Source organism: Diprion similis, chromosome 6 (genome assembly GCF_021155765.1).
Source record: "Diprion similis isolate iyDipSimi1 chromosome 6, iyDipSimi1.1, whole genome shotgun sequence".
In the NCBI taxonomy this organism is placed as follows: Eukaryota; Metazoa; Arthropoda; class Insecta; order Hymenoptera; family Diprionidae; genus Diprion; species Diprion similis.
This window is the reverse complement of record NC_060110.1, coordinates 19,366,903-19,387,293: the sequence shown is the minus strand read 5'-3', so window position 1 is coordinate 19,387,293 and position 20,391 is coordinate 19,366,903. Positions and strand designations below refer to the sequence as shown.

At 42.0% G+C, this 20,391-nt stretch overlaps 1 protein-coding gene across 5 annotated transcripts in view; it reads left to right on the top strand.

Moving 5' to 3' along the window:
* Positions 1 to 20,391, top strand: part of LOC124407200 (nesprin-1) — a 126,882-nt gene that overhangs the window by 3,369 nt on the left and 103,122 nt on the right. For 3 of the 5 annotated variants that reach the window (XM_046883082.1, XM_046883081.1, XM_046883080.1), the window contains exon 1: positions 14,279 to 14,978. The exons of the other annotated variants lie outside the window; for them this stretch is intronic. In XM_046883082.1, coding sequence (XP_046739038.1) covers positions 14,294 to 14,978 — 685 coding nt within the window. In that variant the 5' untranslated portion in view covers positions 14,279 to 14,293. Of the gene's footprint in view, positions 1 to 14,278; positions 14,979 to 20,391 lie in introns of those variants that run through there. 5 annotated transcript variants of the gene reach the window in all.

Below are 20,391 nucleotides of genomic sequence, written 5' to 3'. Positions count from 1 at the left end.
ACTACCATACGTATTCACATACTGTAATAGATATCTATATCCATGCTAAAAAAGATGCTATGACTTAACAGTTTCTGTTAATCGTTCCACTGTACATGGTGTGACTATTTTTTCCCTTTTTTTAAGTATTAGAAACTTGCTAGAGATGACTATGTATTTTATAATGTAGACCAAAATGCGAATTAGTATTATCTAAGATTGTCGTTATCCTCGAAGTAGGAAATACAAAATTTATAGTATTCAAATAATGCTATCGGTTGTATGGAAATATTTAAAAAAATTTTTAATTAAAAACAAAGAGTAAAAGTGATTCTTACTAAAATCTTTGGTTCATTAATTAAAAAGTTCAAGGTTTCTAAAAGGCAAATCCAAGATTCCCGCAATGAATGAAGTATCTGCCAAGTGTTTCATGAAAGCGATTAGGTACTATACTTACGATAATAACTGCAAAAGCTGCAGGGCCAGAAGCGACGATTGTTGTACATAGATTCGACTGCACGCCTGCTTGATTCTAATTCTCTGTCTCGTTATACATAATATGGATATACATATACGTAAACAAAGAGGGACTGTTTCATATAATACGTGGGTGGTGCACGGATGTTGAGTAATTTATTCTGACCGTATAACGCGGCGCTTTTTATTTCCCTTGTATTGCGCAAGGTGGCTACATCAACACCTGGCCGCTGTCAGTCAAATTTCATTCACCGGTAGCTACTGGAAGTGGATATAGTTTTATGAATGAGTTTACGAGTCCGAGCCCTGTTCCTACGCGATCCTAGGGCGTGACGTATACAAGCGGCTGATGGTCCGTTGAGAGTTAAAATCCGATGGTGAAGCTTCGCGAGCTTTGTATATTATTCTCCAGAGACCCAGTTACGGCAGTGAATGAAAAAAATAACTGCCCACATTTTATCTCGGATGAATAACAAAGCAGAAAAAACTCCGGAAATTTATCCGAACTACATAAATGAAGAGGCGTCTTCGTTGCGATAACCTTGCAAAAATTGAACAAAATCAAGGTTCCGAAAAAGAAAAAGGAAGATTGTGGTTAGTGAGAGTTTGTTTGTTTATTGATTTTTTGATGCGTGATCAGCGTTGGATAATCTGAAATAAGATTACGTGGTATTTCGGCGTCTCTGATTGTGAATGTAACACAGATCAAAAGTATTCAAGCTGAATGCAGCAAGTAAGAGGAGGAGGGCGGTTTGGCACGTTGAATCTAAATGAAAAAGGCTTGTGCCAAAATGTCTACCGTATATATAAGAGGTGATCCTCTTGTCAGAAGTCGACTTGGGTGTTAATTCATCTCGCAAATATGTACGCGTAGTATTTAGGCGTCACTTTGCGGTTTGTTAATTTTATAAATTGCATCATCGACACGTATATGCGGTGGATCTTCAATCTTGCGTAAATCTTTCATCCCACGATTTAGCTTTCGGGTCAGTGTACCAAAATAATCAAAGATTGTTGCATCCTTCCATCAAAGCTGTTGCCCGTCCTATTGGGTTCACTTCCATGTGTCTGCGAAGAAAAAAAAAAGATTTTGATCAAACTTTGATTGGATTTTCGGAAAACAGGTGCATCTTTCATCACGGATTCGCGAAATTTACCGCACCTTGCAAATTGGTATACAGGATGTGAGTATTTTCCGTTGCAATAACCTTCAATTAGAACATGCATAAAACTCACTTACTGCAAGTATCAAACGAGCCTGCTTCAACGTCTCGGTCCTTCGGCTTTATTCTGCATGCGCAGTGTCAAGACGCCAGTTACACCCACGTAGACTTTCATTGTGGTGTCTGTAGGGTGTTGGGTGAAAAGTACACTCCAAGCGTAGTTATCCCAGGAAATCTAGAACCAAGAAAGGCGTCCGAAGGAGTCGGTTTGACGTGACTGTACGCTTCCGGCGCCAGTTCGCGTCGTTAAACCGGCAAGACTTAACGGACTGACTGGAAAAATTTTTGCCACATAAAACCGCGACGAGGGTTGAAGGTCAGGCTAATTTATGATCTTTAAATCCATGAACCGCTAGTCATTGTTACCTTCGTCCTACATCTTTTACGCCGTTGACTCGGATCGAAGTTATCACTAAACCGATCGGTTCGGGTCAACTTGGACATATGGGGAAAGTGAAGGCTTGGACGTGTTGCAAATAATTTTTCCCTTTTGAATATGAATGAATATTTTTGGAATATGGAAAAACTTTGGCCATGCAAATCGAGCTTCAGCCACTCTGTGAAACTCTTCGAGTTCATTCAGCGTCAGCAGCTGATTATTATTATAGTCGGGTAAGAATTATTCCAATCGCCTGCAGGGTCTTCGACTCTTCGGAAAAAAAAAACAGCTTTCATATTTATCGAATGACAACTGTGACAACGAGGCGCGGAATTGAGAGCGTTTTATATCCCCGTCACAAGAAAATCGGAAATAGAATACTATTCCTGACCAATTTCAAGCCGATTTCAAACTCCAGGCTTTTACTTCTGATATTTTTCTTGAGTGTTGAAAAATATGCACAGTTTCTAGGAAATAGGCTCTAACACTTCAGTTCATTCCACGTCATCCACAGTGCTTGAAGCAGTTAATTTTTTCTCTCTCGCGAATTCATTGCTCCTGAAAGGATCATTTTCTCTTCGTATAAATGACAATTGAATAGATAGAATACGGCTCGAGGAAACCATCGGAATAACATTACAATATGATTACAAAACAATAAAAATGCGAATACAAAGCGCCCCCACCATGGAAGGCAAATTGGGTTAAATTAGTCTAGGGTTGTCGTCGAGTGATATTTTTTCCTGCGATAGCTAAAGTACAGGAAATTCTTAACTGGTGCATAGCAGGCATTCCGATGCCATAGCGTGCCCATCAATTTACCCTCTCCATGAATCGCGGGGTTATTGATAAAACTTCGTCCGAGATATTTTCTCGAAAATGTAACCTCAGACCGCCAGTTACGAGTCTGAACCCAGTGGAACCGTAACTTGGGAGATAACACGCGTATCATTTATGCCTGGGAATTTGCGCCCATCAAATGACGCTCAGGGTCCTTTGAACTGAGGGCAAAATTCTTAAACCCACGGTTCCATTCCTCATCACTTCGATTTTCACCGCGTTTCATATTGCGCAGGGCGACGCGTGCCGCACGATTTGCAACGCACGAAGCCGCGGTCTTCTCTTCTTCTCGGAGAAATACAATACATATTCGTTAACGCAGCTCCACCACGATTACAGTAGGCCACCATTCTATAAATAGAAGTGACGAACACCTGCCCGCGAACCGTTCACATTCACTGGTGGGGATCGCGCTGAAGGCTTAACATGTAACGATGTTACGTCGACTGATCGTAAAATCGTAACGCTATGCCAGAGGTAATGAATTGCACTATTGGTGTTCGATTCAGGGAAGTCCAGGAAGAGAAATGCGCCGATGTTAGTTCAGTTGACTTCTAACTCTTCTCGCCACATCCTGTTTTCCGATTTTTTTCATCCTTTCAATCTTTCGGTGACCGTTTGATCAACTATCTCAAGTTGCTTCAAAGTCTGCAGAACTGAATACCTACATCTCTTTCATACCGGAAGTTATCGGCGATGCCAGTTTACTTCAGAAGATTCTTAGAGCACAGCTGTTCCGCTGTTATAATCTGATGTAGAAAAGAGGAATGGGATCAAAGAGGCTCTTTCCACGTGCTCAAGCTTTTCCTCTAACTTCTCAAATTTGAATGATTTCATCCATAAACAGAAATTCTCAGATTAACGATGAGTAGAAATCGCAAGATGGATGAAGGAAAACTTGCCTTGCATGACAAGTTGCAGAAGAAAGTCGAGACTCGGTTCTAAATACAAGTTTAAATACAAGATATGGAAAAATTTCCTAGTATAGTAGATGCGACTTCAAATTAATTATATTTGTTAAATTGTAAAAAAATATTTTAGCAAACGTCAGAAGACAAGTGCAAAAACAGATATTTTGAAGGTTCCGAGCGAAAGGTGTGTATACTTTTGATTTCACGGAGATGAGGAAATCTCGGCTGCCTCGAAAGAAATTTTCCGCCATCGAACCGCGACGTTTTGATTTAACGGCGAATATCGTCGGGCTAATTTACGACGACGAGCTTCGACTCCGAACCAATACGACCCGCATGGACAGAACTCGGGTCTATTTTACCGTGGGCGCGAAAGGCAGAACGGTCCGATTTATGGCTTCGCAGTTGTGCCGCTCCCACTGGCCAATGGGGCCTCTTGTTTCTTACGTATTTTTATTCGACGACAGACACATCTGGGATATATAAACCGGCTCGGAGTATTTTTCAACGTACTTGAAACGCTGCCCGGCTATGCAGACTTTAATCCGCGCGACTTTGTCACAGGCATGTGGAAAACACCGATTTCCACCGATCGGCGAGTGATTTGTGGCTTTCGGACGCTTCCGAATGGAACCTGATCTAACGATCGGGTATAATCATGGGATTTTCACAGTTCGGCCATGATTCGCCCATCGAAGAGACGCGCGTAACTCGAGTAGCTCGTCTTTTACCGGCTTTCCCATGCCACATGGTGCAGGTCGATAGTTTATAACTACGAAGGTGGGCACAAGAAACGCCGCGATCGTGGTCTCGCGGTGTAAAACTCTTCGTGGTCTCTTTGTCGGTGACAAAAATAAAACTGATCTTTCTATTTTCACTCGTGACGGCAAAATCTTTATACCTATATACCCACCACGTCTCGGCAGCAGCAGAGCACGCGCGCTGCACACAGTGTTTAACGCTGCAAGATTCAGGGCGTCTTGAAACTCTACACTGTGTGTATGCCCAAAGACACGTTGACACATGTAAACGGGGTCTACAAGTTTGTTTATCGCAGATTCAATCGAGATTTCTTAAGCTGCGCATTACCGCAGAGCAAGTCGTAATTATTACGAGATACACACACGAGCTCTGGACAAAAAGACCGACGATCGTCTTCGTTTCGCTCATAAGATTCGTGAGGCTTCTGTAAATATTTACAAAGATGTACACACATGACACCCGGAGTGCCTAAGCCGATCAGGTATACAGTCGGTTTTAATAACGCCTCAAACTCATCGGGGAAGCTCGTTAAAAATCTTGGTAAACATCACGAGGTGTGAATCTGCCAAAACAAATACTGCAGCTATATTCGCCCGATTTTTTCAAGGTTCTTCTTCTCATTTTCAATCCTTAAATTCCACGCGTTTTCAAATGCAGCTCACTTACATCCGAGGGAATGAAAGTGCAGTTGTTGCGAATGAGTTTCATGCACCGTGTGCGTCCACTCTCTGGGGAGAAATCGGGGCCGCTATGTATCATGCCTCTGAATCACGCAGCGTTTGATGCTTCTCGGTAAGAAGTCGGGGATATATTTATGCCCTGGTCATGTTCTGGCTACTATCGAGTCGCGATGTGGCTATACGTACTCACAACATGAATCCCAGTAGCCAATTCGAGACCCAAGACCAACGGTTCGGTCTTCAATGGATGCCAAGATCTGAGGACAATCTGAAGACCAAGAACCGATGATCGTGCCCTGAATCACGCGAAATTTAATTTTCAATAAGGTCCTGCTCAAGTTTCTCGACACTTGCACCTTCCGTTGGAAACTTTACTACCTTGACATCGTTACTCTTGTGAAATGTATAGACTTGAGGAGGGCTAAATGTGGTTCACGCTACAAGGTGGTCCCCGATGGTTTTCCGGAATTGCTCCGTAGGGTTAGATCTTCCGGGAATCGGCCAGTCGTAAAGGCTACAAAACAGTCTCCGAGTGTTCGTTGTTATGGCATAATAATGAGGGGCATTTTTAAAGCAGCCTTAATCTTGAGCGCGGTTTTCAGACTTCGACGTGACGGTTTGATGCTGGAGTCTCTAAACGTAATCTGGTGAAAGTCGAAGTAGCTGTGTCGCTTGTTGTGGCGAACCTTATATATGCACTCTCAGAGTAAAGGGCTCTTTAAGAGTCAAGAGTTGAGCAGCTCGCATTGGAAAGAGTGCTGTGAAGCATTGCGCAATGAATCAAGCCTCAATTGGGAATGTCAATACATTGATCGCCTGGACAAGAATCCAGCAGCCAGTTATTTAGAAAGCAGTATAATGCAGCGAAGTAGGGTTCAATAAACCGCCTGGATAGAAGCTATTAATTATTTTCCAGTGGCATAATATTTAATTGGAAACTAATTCGTGTATTTAGACGATACAAGGTCGATTACGAATGCGAATCATTCGTTGCGCTTGAAATTCAAGCATCTGTAGCAAATCGCGGTTGTTCAAAGTTTGGCAGAAGTGGAGCTGTACGTTTCAATTTACACGAAACGTTTATTTCCGGCGATTTCGTCGTCGCTAAACCCTCGTACTGTTTGCGTATTTTTTTTTCTACACCGGCTGCACCGCCTCGTCATAACCGAGTCCACGTGTCGTACAATCCTATTTTTCTTGAACCGTGTTCATGTTTTTACTTTCACGACGTGTTTATTCTCGGCTCTGACGTGTGCCAGAAAATTTTTCTGCATCGATCGTGTAATGGTGAAAAAGTTTGATAGCAGTCACTGTTTTTCGGGCAGTGGAAATGATTATTATTGGCCTTCAGTTTACGGTGTATTGGGAATTTAGTCGACGGAAGATCACCCTCAGATTTTCCCCCTAAAATCGTATCCGGAATATAATAACTCTCTTTCAATACGCCTGTCACCTCTGCGAATAATATACTGAGTTTATAAATAGGTTTGCATCTTCCTTTTGCATCTAATATAAGTATATCGTAATGTGGAAACTCGTAACTTGTTTATGACGTGAATCTAGATGGGGTGACACGAACTTCCATCTAGAACTCATTGTCGTTTTCCCAGTCACAGAATGTTTGTTCGATAGACGATAGCTGCAGGCATAAGCTGTCGCTTTTCGTTTCCCCGCTATTCAACGGCTGAAGCATTAACGCGTATTTACCCATTGAACCAGATTTCCAAAGATAAACATGTTCGTACCAATAACCTATATCAGCGCACTTTTATTTCGAGTCGATAATATGGACTTCCGTAGCTGTGAACTGCCATCAAAATAAGCATCACACAAAATATACAAGTGCTAACACCGTACACAATCACTCTTGCCGAAGAACCGTTCTACAAAGAATAGCCACCAAGAAAAAAGATTTCCGTTTATTTGTTCGCTCGTAGAGAGTCGGTATATTATACCCGTATTTTTACGTACAGGTACCTATGTCATACCGCATAATGGAGCCGCGTCAAACACGCAGCTTTGCATATTAGCTTATGTTACACGAAAATCGTTGAGTCGTTCCGTCGAGGATGAAGAGTGACCCCTTTCCATCCCAGGCGAAAATGCCACTAAATTACTCTAGATGGATTCCCGGTAATAAAAAGTTAGTTTCGAACCAGATTAATGATGCTTTAGGCTCAAATAATTTTCAGTCTATGATCTGGCTGATAGACAAATCGCGTGAAAATGTGCGCACAACTGCATAATAGCCAACAAGGAAAGGTTACAACGGAAGCAACATGGCCGCCAATCGGCACGCTTGCGATTTAATTTTTGCCGAAACTCCATTTTTAGGATTGACATTTGATCCGGAATTATTAGATGCTGAATAAAATAATGGCAAGAATAGCTTAGCCGTGAATTCGTATCCGGTACAAGCTCGAAAGTTGAGAATTCAACTTCCGTTAACGCCGCACCCGAGTCTGCACGCGTTGCCTGTGCTTCGCCGGTTATTCGCAAGATTGTAGGCTTGAGAAACCCGTTTAGCATAGTCTGGCCGAGGTAGTTTTGCCCACGCAATTGTGCCCATCCTGTTGTCCCGTCACTCCTCCAGACTTGCACGTTACTCATGCTCGACCTGAAAGGATTTTTTACTTATGGTACGTGAGCGTGGATGTCATTGAAATGATCCATTTCCTGAGATTGATTCGAATTTTATCGAATCAATCGATTCGCTTCGACTAGAGTGAGGCACCACGCTGTTAATCCTAACCTTTCTTTTTTATTCCTTGAGAATTTTAACTGGAAAGGACTTCAAATCGTCTTCCGGATTATGCGAGGTTTCGTGATGTATTTAATTGGGTTCATATTTCGTTTCGGAAAAAACGAGAACTCACTTTCATACTAAATATGGAGTTCCGATCTGTGCAAAGCGTATCAGTATCGTTCGGAAGACTGAGCAATAAAAATAAATCACCTCGATTCGTGGACTGTCAGAAATATAATGTATATCACTGCAGGAGGAAGACTTCGATTCTACTCAAATATTTATTCGACGATTTGGGAAATAATGGATTCCCTTTTATCACAGTCTTCGCTATCGCTTCCTCGAACTTCTTAAGGTGCAGCTGAGCTGTCTATACAATTCTTGGTAAACAATTCGTCGTATCGTGAGAGTTGTTTGAACCCCTCAATCCATTTTGCCTGTACATGTATATGTATACAGCTGTAAAAAATTGGGCTACATAGTTTGTAAATTTACGTGCTTCGATGTAGCATTGTTAGGGTTCTGTCGTTGGTTTTCAGCTCCCATTATTTTCGCTGCTGTTTTTTTTCCCAATCGGCATTGCTGTATACGCTTTTTCCAGGCACCATGGATGGATTAGCTTCACAGTAAGGCTCGGCAAATCAACCGATGATGTAGTTATTCGTCTTCTACTACCTATTGATCACCTGAGCGTTGCAGCTGGTTAACGAGGATTTTTCCACATTGATCAGTTCAACGGAGCGAACGAATTAACTGGTGTGAACGAATCAAACTAAGTCAAGAAATAAAGAAGTAGATGTCCGAAAATTTTTCTAGTTACAAAAAATCAGCTGATCGAGAAAAAGTTGCTAAAAAGAAACACGCACTAAAATTTGACGAACTCAGTTTATCGATTTAGTTTTGAATAGATGAAAATTATTGAGACCATTTGTACGTAGAGTCGTTATTTTTTAACAATCCTTAGGGAAAATGATTTTATATTTATACAGTCTTTCCAAAGTTCAAGGGTAACAGTTATTATACGTTACGTAACGCTCTATTGACCAGCACCATTTTCAGAGTCGAGACTTTGTGTCTTTATAGGTAAAGCTAGTCTGGCGTTATAAGATATTGAAGACAATTTCACCAAGAACTTGACAATTTTTTGGAATTTTTCAACACTTATACACAATTTGAGTAAAAATAAAGTTTGGAATAAAAAAGTGCAGTTCATAGAACTAGAAATCTTCGACTAAATAACCAGATCACATTACCGAAACGAAACGAGCAACACATAATATCACGAGTGAATTTAATCCTGGAATGCAAGGAATGCCGAAGCAGGGCGTTGAAGGTGTAGAAATTCATAGCTGCGCACTTGAGTAATTACGTTTGGTGGCAAGTCTACAACTTAATACGTCGGCAAGGACATTCGTGCAGTTAGGGTTGGTGAAATTATGGAGTCGTGTAACGCATCAATGTCGGGAACTCCGGACTGCAGGACAACGATCAAAAAAGCGATGCAACACACGCGTGTCTCGTTCACGTATCGATGATTTCCGATCGAATTATTAACGGATCGCCGCGGTCAATGATCACGAGGATATGCGGCTTTGATACTCGACGATCGGTCAGCTGTTACGTCAATTATAATACCCACTTACGCAGTGTACCGTCGGTCACCGCGTGATTACGGTGTAACTTTCAGCCGACGCCGTTTTTGTCATATCCTGGACAAAAAACGTCCTTTCCGTTAAACGTCGAACCGACGAAATTGAGAGTGTCTCGGTAATCGTTCGGCCGGTGCTCATGAACTGAATACTACGCGACACGTGGTGTGCAAACGGCGGATTTCACGTCGTCGATAAAAGTGCTGTGTAACACCCTGTAAAGTGGTTTATACTTTCTTGTTTACAGATCTCGCAAAAATTTGATAAAAGTTCCTCTACATTCGTTTCGCTGGGTATCATTGTAACAACGAGTTTTCGTTCAAGTTTTTCAAGAATTCCAGAAAGCTTGTTTTCACAGAAGCTCGTTCTCTGTGAGAATGCTGAATTTTAAAACTTCCACTGTTTTATTGTATCTTCAAGGTAACTTTATAAATTCAGTCATTACACTCAATGTAATTTATCAGAGGATTCGATCTATATTTTTTAGCGTTAAATCACTCGTCAACGACTCATCAATAATCGAAATAAACAGATCGATTGTTTAAATATTGTAAAACATCGGCAAAGTTAAGGTAAAACGGAAAATAAAACTTTTACGGAAATATTTCTTCTCTACAAAGCTGATTTCGTCCAAAATAAACTATAAATATCTATTCCTGAACTCTATGAGCAGTTTGAAAAATGTTTGGGATAAAATTCACCCAGAGTGACCAAATAGGGTTAAACTGCAACCTCCGACAGTTCTAAATACGCCCCCAACGATCGTAAGTTTTTTTTTCCAAAATTCCATTCACCGCTCGTTCGCACGGATCGTGAAAAGTAACAAACCCTGTTCAAACCCTGACAAACGGTGTTCGACCGGAGGGTCGATGGCAGCGGAAAGCAACGGTCGCCATATTGATCGGAAAGTCTAGGTTCCACGTAACGAGTTGGACACGTTGGATTATGGGTGGTGAACCTGGTCATCAACTTGTTTGCTCGTCTTCTGCCTCGGACATAATTTATCACCAGACCAAAAACACGCAGTTCTTGGTTCGCTTGCCGGATGGAAGAAGGAAATGCCCAAAGTTCTATCTCCTTGACGCGCCTCCCGAAATGACCTTCGCTCGCCGACACGGTCATTTGGCACCAACTGCGACCGCCGGAATTCAAACCGGCTTTTCGAAGAGACGCGTATGTCCGTAAAACCGAAGACACGCCCGTCAAATTCACGTGCGCGAGACCATCTCAACGAGGAATTGTATTCGTTTTTACTCGATTAATTGCGGCATAGTTTGAGCAGGAAATGCATGTTCTGATGAATATTTTCGAAGTTGAACTTACGGACGTCAATTAGCACTAAGGATTATTCCCCCAATTTCAGTAGAAAAATTCGGTGAAATTGAGTTATTGCGATGTGGATCTAATGATCTTAAACAGTCGCGATGAATTTATGTTTGAATGGGACTCAAGATCAGAATCAAATGTTGGGAAAGGAGAAAAACCGTTTGAAAAATATTCGGCAATGTTATTTATAACGCCAGTGACTGACGGTCTCTCATCTGGTAATAGCTGATGCATCTTGAAGAATAAAAAATTTTCAAATAATCTTTCCCGCCGTAATTAATCGTTCTGAATAGTGTATACATTTTTTGGACACCCAGTGTATGAAATTACACGTCTATGTATAGGTAACCGCCACTTACCGATTACTGCGCTGAATGCTTTACGGCGCAGCAAGGACAGAGCGGCTGCTCGAGAAAGTGCCAACGAAAAGTCTGGGTCAATATCATGCAGGCGTTTCTCGTGAACTATAGTATGCGATTCGTGAACAATAACGAAGTCCCGAGGAATTTCGACGATCTTGTCGTTATTTGGCTGATAGCAACCGATATCTACGTGTCGTGGGACTTATTGCATCTGCGTGTGAGTGAGAGAGAGAAAAAAATCCGTTCCACATGCTCTTGTACCATATCTGGCGATGGTTTAATTTGATTGTTGAGTAGTTATAATAGGAGAATGTATCGCCGTTATCAATGTAATCGGCTAATTCTGTCGTAAATTTATAATCGAGATTAGATTAGTGAGTTGACCGATGTTTGCGCAGCAAAACACAAGATCAACACGGCAGTTACGATATTAAATTATTCAATTTTATATGTATATATGTATACCGTGCGAGATAATTTTTCCTTCTTTTTTTATGGAAAAAAAGAAAGAAAAGTTTAGCACCTAACTGCGAGGGAAGTTAAACTGGTTTCTTGCAGCAACACGTCGATGCTATCTCTACACGTAGGTATATACATACATACCTATATACATGTATAATATATTCGAAGTGAAGAAAGTGAAAATTATTAACCATAGCAGCATGTCTAATGTTGAGCTTTACTGAATGTCACGTCGAAAACGAAAGTCAGTGTATAAAAATAATCGGAATTTTTTTTTTCTCTCTCTCTTTTATAATGTATGATAAACAATTAACATAACACATAATCGGTTCTCCGCGTATTATATATTTTTTAAACACGATGAAGAAACGTTATTCTCTCTCTCTCATTATATAAGACATTCTGGCTCGAAATACAATTAGGAAGTGGAGTTAAATGGATTTATAATTACTGGAAACAAGTATCAACATCAGTCTCCACCCCATCATCTCGTCACTTGTTTTCTTCTTAATTGCAATTTGAATATTACGTATTGACGTTGAACAAAAAACAAAAATTTAACAAATCAACGGTGACAATATACTATAGAGTACACGATCGCTTCATCCGGCAGCATGTTGATTCATTTATATATAAATCGTTTATGTGGATTGTATACTTGATTCAGGTACCAAGGATAACTGGTATCGCGTGTTATAGGTGTATTAATATGTATAATATATGCCTGAATGACATACCAAAAATTGTATTTACTCGATGCACCTTGAACCGAACATTGCGATCGTGAAGGATCATTTGGATTCTTCAGGATCCGGGTTCAAGTGCAGTGGCAGGTAATTAAAGGCGCGTAGGCTGCCACTGGAACTAATTAACCAAAGCTTTGGATCGTTGAATTTGGTCGAATTACGTAAGCCGCTGTTAGTTGTATTTCGGAGGCGATAAAAGTTTTGCCGTTGCGGTGACCGGGGATGCAATTAACTCGGGTATCCGAGCAAAACGCGCCGGCGTCCATGACTCGAATTTTTATGTATATCCACATCTGTACTGAACTCGAAGTGATAATTCTGATTACAGCTTGTTTTTTTAAAACCAGAAATTTTGAATAACTCCGTCCTTGACTATTTAAACATATCACGCACCAGTTTTCATTACACCATTCGATTAAGTTATGATCTCATTTTTTATTAGAAAGATCCGCAAACAAGGGGAACAATAAGCAAAAAAAGTTGCTAAGATAACTTTCATTATCTGGGTTTTTGTCACTTACGTAAACTGTTAGTAACGATTGCGAGAATTATACGTCACTAAAATATTTACAAATCCGAATTTGGTTATGATTAAAGTTGGTTAAATTGCTATGCTGCTCCACTTACAAATTATCGGAAATATTTTACAATCCTTTCGGTGACGTATAATTTGCGAATGGTATGTCTTTTGTAGACTACAAGTATACTAATCTGTACGTAAAAATTTTTTCTTTCTGCAAAATTGATTTCCCGATTATAAATTGCTAAATTTCTTTAAGAACTCAATTAATGCGAGGCCAAAAAAAGAGTAACAATTAAATACTTGTTATACCAATTTTCAAGCCAATATATTTTAATATTCTTAAGTCGATAAACTTTTAAAACAAGTTTACGGAAATCAAAGTTCAGGTGCATAATTGCTTAGCACTGACTAAACACCAAGTCTATATAATCTAAGACAAAAAAGAGACTTTAAAAATCAATTTTTTACTATAATCTGCTGAAAGTACCGCTCAATAGAGACGATAAACCTCCGGACCTTTACCGCCGGTGGTATATTGCATTTGCATTTCCTGGTTCACCATTTACGTGGCAAGTGCGCGTGTAGGTGGTGTTCGAAAAAGAAGTGGACACCGATTGGTTTCCTTTGTAGAGTGCGAGTTAAGCCCGCAGAGTCGCAGAGTCCTGGACCGAGTCGCCGCAGGGACGATATTCCGCAAGAGGTTATGCCGGCGGGCCGGCCGGCGAAGGACCAGACAAGATAAAGGATTGATCGAAGGTTCACGGAGGTGGCGGAGGCGGTGGAAGCGGCTCCGTTGGGGGAACTGCGGCGGTGGCATGGAGGCGGGCAGAGGACGTGCGACTCGACGGCGGCGCCTCGTCGGTCGTCAGTATCGAACCGGCGCCAGCCGAGTCTAGATGCGTACATTCCATATACGGCATTCCATTTTATACCGCGTTTAGTGATACGCCTCGTAGTCGGGGGCGATTGTGCGTCGAGGAGTGGAAGAGTGGAGAAACCCGGCTTTTCCCAGGAACCTTAACAAGAGAGTCGACACCGAGTCGAAGGGTTCGACAGAGGGTGAGGAGGGTAGGAAAGCGTTCGGAGCACGCGCGCCTTCGGACGGACAGAGAGAACTAGGCGATCCGTGGAACCAACTTAGCTCGCAAAGTGCAGTGCGGCAGGTTTTACTTCGAAAGTGTTACCGGACCGGGATGGTCTCCGGGATCTCGGCCGTCTAGAATATAAGATGTCACAGCCTCCACCGGGGGGTGGCAGCCCCGGGGGCGCCGGAAGTCCCCGAACGCCACGCGGCACCCGGCTTCGCGACCGCGTGAGCTTCTTCGAGCAGGTATGGGCCTCCGGAGGACGGACTTCCAGCACCGAGGACCTCCTCGACGAAGTCGACCACGCGGCACACCCACGTTCCCCGATGGCGATGAGGCCCTCCTCCAGGACGAGCAACTCCTCGTTCGAAGAGAGCTTCGAGCGACTCGTTGAAGAGGGCGAGCTCAACGGCGCCAAGGTGGTCAAATTCGAGAAGATCACCGTTCGGAAGAGCGTCAGAGAGCTAGATACCGCGACCTCTATGACCACGACCCTCCGGGGCCCAGGCACCCTGGGGACCGCCAGTCGGACCCCGAGCGAGGAACAGGCCCTGGAGGACTCGGCCTACCAGAGCCACGGGGTTCACGGTAGTAAGTCGAGCTCGGTTACCTCCTTCACGAGGTTCCCCTCCGAGGAGAGTCTGTCCAGGAGTAAAGGGGCCAGTCCCCACAGGATTGGGACCCCCGACTTTGAGGGGTTCGGCGCTGAGCGACCCTCCGCCGAGTGGTACGCCGAGTACCGGAATCAGAGCTTCCAGAACATCGCTGTCAGGATGGAGTACCAACGAAGTCGCAGCGAGTACGACGCTCACATTGCTGAGATAAAAGGTATCCACCTTGAGATGATGTATCTATAAGTTACAGGTGCATAGCACACTTGTCGAGATATCATGCCGACGACTGTCGTTTGGCTAATAGGTATATAATAAATGACCTGCTTGATGTCATCGGATGTGAAAAAAGACGGTGACTATCATAAGTTCCCCTGAGGTGTGGTTCAATGTGGACTGTCAACAAGCCTAGATTCACAATGTCATGTCAACTCTATGTTCACGAATGTCTTCAAAACTTCGAGATGATGACAAAATCTAGATGGAAACAAGCTTCACTATTTTTTGTTCACGCTAATAAGTCAATTTCCAGTGAACTTGCGCCCTATATTGATTCATAGTTAAAAACCAAGTGAATATTCGTGAACCTCTGGTTGACGTGTAAGTCGCTAAGTCGAGTGTTGGCTTCGAATACGCCCTTTCATCAGCTGTCTTCGATCAGTCGTCTTAATTTTCTGCTGGCAATAGGACAAACATGACTCGACCGCAGTGTGTTACTGGCAGGAATTCTTCACCTTTGTATTATATCATTGCGGTCTATCCAACCTGTTGAGAAGGGGTTCAAAGATGGGTTCAGTGGCTACTGTCATGGCGGCGGCGACGGTTCAACCGACGCAAATCGCCGGTTAATTGGTCTTACATGGCTGCAGATCGTTCGCGCCTCATTTACAAAGCCAATCAGCTACGTGAAAAGCTAAAAGATACCGGTCTGCGATAGCCTCTGATAAATAATAATCGCTGGATCAGTACGCGCGTACTTTCACTTTTTGAAGACGATCGAGATGCCGCGCCTTGCTCGCCAAGGTCAACGGACACCTTTGAAATCAGCTAACAACGCGCCGTGGCAACCGATGAAAGCGATATCGTATCATCATCATGTCAGTGGCCGGTACTCGTCATTACCGTCGAAATTGGTAGGGTAATCGGATAAATTTGAAGCATGGGAAACGCGCTACGCCCACTGATTACATCGAGTGCCGGCCGGCATTTCTAGCCTCGTGCGACGCCGCGAATCGCTTATATAGGCGACGCTGTATGGCGGTTCAAGGTTGTAGCTTGTGTATAACTACACGTACGACAGAGACATCCACCGGCGTGACACATCGCTGTATGAAGTTTACTTGCTAACTGATAAATTACACACTCGTAGCTGACACAAGAGTTGTACACAATTCTCAGGCCTTTGAAAGAGGATCGCGTTTATTAAACCGACCTTTAATCGTCAGAGATTTTCTGTAAAATTTTCTCTCGGAACGATTTTCGATATTTTTCAAACCACTTTCCTGTGGCTAATTGGCCAGTGTTTTCTTACCTGTACGTATTGCGATGAAATCAACCGCAAGTCAACAAGCAATATCGCCTTGTTTGTCGCATTTATCGGTGTTGACCGACTTCCATTGCGTAGCGCATGCTGCACAGCAACTACTGTAGCGATCATGCTGCGTATATGCCGTATACTGTACTGAAACTCAATTTTTCGTACTTGTATAGAACCTTGTGAGGTCAAATTGACGCCAAAAACTGTGAATTTCTCGATGATTAAAACCAATTGATAGAGATTCGCTGGACACTGCAAATTTATTTTTTTGGTAATTAAAAAAAGGGTTAATAATTGCGAAAGGGTCAATAACTGGTACACTTACCTCCCAACAGGGTAAAGCAATAATTGCAACCGTGAAATCGGAGCAGTGAAGCGATTCGCACGCAGATTTTATCCCCCGAAATTTGCGATGACAACTAATCACGCGTGCTGAGTAGGTACACACGCGTCAAATGACGAGGCTTGACTGCGTTAAATGGTTGATTACACGTATTACTGGCGTGACGAGCCGGAGTGATGGAATGAGTTCATTACATACGACAGGAAGAAAATGATCCGCAAAACACTGGAGAGAATCTACACTGCCCACAAGATACAAACACGAGGCTTGTTAACCGTGACGTCGAAGTTAGAATCGGCATTATCCTAGTTTCAGTTTGCCTCGCATGCACCGTGAGTTTACCAAAATCACTGTCAGACTCTACGTGCCCTCGGCATGCGATTTTAACGCTATATACCTATTACCTAGACACGTCGGAAACACCAATTATCAAGTAATTATGAAACAATTTTGTTCGCCAAACGGCGATGAGATTGACTTTACCAACTGTCAGAAATCAATTCGAACCCACACGTTGAAATAGTCGTAGCTTGTTTGAAAGGATTTCATCCACCTCCACCGTCAGATCCTTGTATTTTGACTTTTAATAAATACGTCTCTTCACCCATTTTTTGCTGGTCGTAAAAATTCGGGTTCTAGTCTTTGATTCGTTTTGGAATTTGAAAGGCGAACATCTTTGACTTTTTGTGCGCTTGAACTGAGGAGGCAATTTGACATTTTGCTTGAAATCTTGATGGTCAGAAGTCCGGAACTCTTCTCTCTGTAATGAGAGAAATTTTTCAACAAACAAATCAGCAAAAAATCTAGCACTGATATCTATAATCATCCTAAACAGTTTCTTGTATGTATCACACTTCTTGTAATTCTAACAATATTCAAACGTGTATATAAACTGTTTGAATTTTACTAGAATTATCTAATCACTGTAATTACTCAAAGATTTTGAGTTACTAAATTACCATCATTGCAGTTACCATAATCGTTCAGAATTTAAGGACTCGCGTCCCGTCGCCTACTCAGGCACAAATTCGATCAAGCTTCGATGTTTCTTTTTACAACGAGCTTACAAAATCGTTACCGAAACCGGATCCTCCGAATTGGGTCGTACCAATTTTGATTAAAATCACATGACGCTCGATCGTTAAAGAAACGCTTCCAATTAACATTCTCTCTTTGTCCCGCTTCCAATTCTCTCGCTCGCTGCTAGCAAAACACAATGCATAACAGGGCAAAAGACAGTAAGCGATGTGCAGAAAAAGAATTCGAGGTGAATCGGATAACCACGCAAGTGCTGTGCACACCTAGAGCGTATGCATGGGAAAGTGTTCAACCCTCACCTGGACACACCGGTCAGTATTGATTCTCTCGCCACCCGGTTGTGGGTCTTGTAATAGTGAATACTAAGGCATATCCAGCGTTAATTTACCGCACTAGGGCGATTGCTCCCTTGGCTGGGGTGAGAAACCTGGTTTCGGCTTCCATTGGGGTGTGCAGGTAGAGAGACTCACGCGAAGCGTAGTAAACATGGAGGGAAAAGAGTCCGAAGCAGCAGCAGCTTCGCAGCAAGCTCGGTAAGATAATATTTGTTCCGGATATCGTATGTCTGTATAGAATACCGTAAGTCGATGTATTATGTAAGTAGATTTTTAACGATCCCGTATCTGCTTAACACGGCAAATCACTGCCTATATGAACTCGATATTTCTGTAGGCTCGCTCCTTCGAGGGATTATAACGACGATCTCACCTTGTATAAGTTTCGATGGCCAAGCGATCGATGTGGAATTATTATACACTTTTCGGAGAGGCATATTTAATTATCGGAATTAGATGGTTTTTTAATAATCGCTAGAGATATTGTGGCACCTTTTTGCACCTGCGAAATGTGGGGAAAATTGCCGGTGACTTGTGTTGTATTATAAAATAAAATTTGAACGAGCACCTTAAAGTTGATCGTCGAGGATAAATGGTACCTCATACAGTATAAGTCAAAATTTTATTGGCGGAAATGATGATGAAACACATTGTTATAAACGTTCATTATCGTTGGCGCACTTGACATTCCTGGAGATTTTTCAAACGGTTTTTTATGCTTTTCTAAGTTTCGATCCAGACTGCGGGTCTCACTCATCCCTAATAAAAATATGAGTACCACACTATGTGTGCGATAGTCAGGCTAATGGGATTGAGAATCAATGATCGTCTTATCCGCTTTGTCACCGTAGAGCCTAACAGCCGCGATGGGAAACGGTTTATTAATTAATTTTGTCGTGTCGATGAAAGTAATAATAACATCCGATAGAATCAAAGGCTGTTCAGTGAAAATTGGGATTTATTTCAATTACGTGTAACACCCTTTACTGTAATTGATAATATACCATTCATGATTCACTCGTCATTTCTATTTATAACATTCGACGAGGGTTACTCTACTTCTACGACCTCTAACCTCCGTCGTAAATCGATTCGACCAGCAGCTTTAAATTATGTTATGAACGACGTCTCGTAGTTCTAAATACAACAGCATGCTCGTCGTTAATTCGGACTGATAATTATTAGAGAACGTCGTCGACCGACGCTAATCGCGTCAATCATCACTCCACTTTTTCCTTAGAATCAAATTCCCTTGCACGTTATCAATAGAATGATGTCATTAAGAGGTTTTATTATAGATTACGGAATTGATTAATATCACATTAAACCGATTTTCTCTGATTGGTCATTGAGTTCCTGCAAGATCATTAGGCAAGCCTCTCAGCGTAAAACTACGTAACATGCCGGATTTCTGTATGAGCGAAGTCACGTCTTCAACTTGCTGCATGTTAATGGCTTATGAAATTTTTCGTGGCTTTGACCTCCACGCTATTTTCGAAGGATTGTTTCTCGCTTGTGATAATACGCGATTGGCGGTTGCCACGGAGATACCGATACTTTCAACAATTATTTATGCATACGTAAGAATAAGTAGCAAAAGCTGTTGGCTGTAGTTAAGACGGTTCGACTTGTCTACGTTCCCAGAAAAGCCGTTTCTACTTTTTATTTTCCAGAATAACATTTCATCGAGTCTGAGAAAATATTTCCACGACAACACTGAGTCATAAATTAACCGGTTGAATGACATGTACTCAGTTTCTACAAGTTATAATGCATTGTATGAACAAGTTACGGCTTTCATAAAACACATATATAGTCGAACACGTAATTATAACGCTGGTACTTTGTCACTTTGTCACGAAATATGGTTCATGCCTCCACGAAATGAACGGCGGTCTGGAATTCTGAAATTTAAACTAAATATTCGTAAAGAATAGTATCCTGAATCCATAATTGTTTTTACGAAAAAAACGCAAGTTTTTTGGGGTCTCCGATTACTTAAAGAAGGTTCATCTCAAGTGCTACGCTATTTGCCATAAGCTCCGCCATTATGCAAAGTAACGTTTAAATATTACAAAATATCACCTTGATTTTGGGATATTTTTAAGCAGTAGAATCCAATTACACTTTATTTCCTGTACCGTAAGGTACTGTGAAAATTTTCCGGTTGATGCGGCAGTAAAACTAGCTAAAAAAGTGTAAATACTGAACAAAAATTCATATTTTTTCTCTGATCTGGTTCTTCATTATAAAAGCACTCCTAGATTTTATCGCCCACGTGCCAGGGAAACGCTCCCGATATAATGAAAATTGATGATAAAATCGAAAACGATACCAATTTTACCGGCAAATCAGGGACGCCTTTAAGATTTCTATA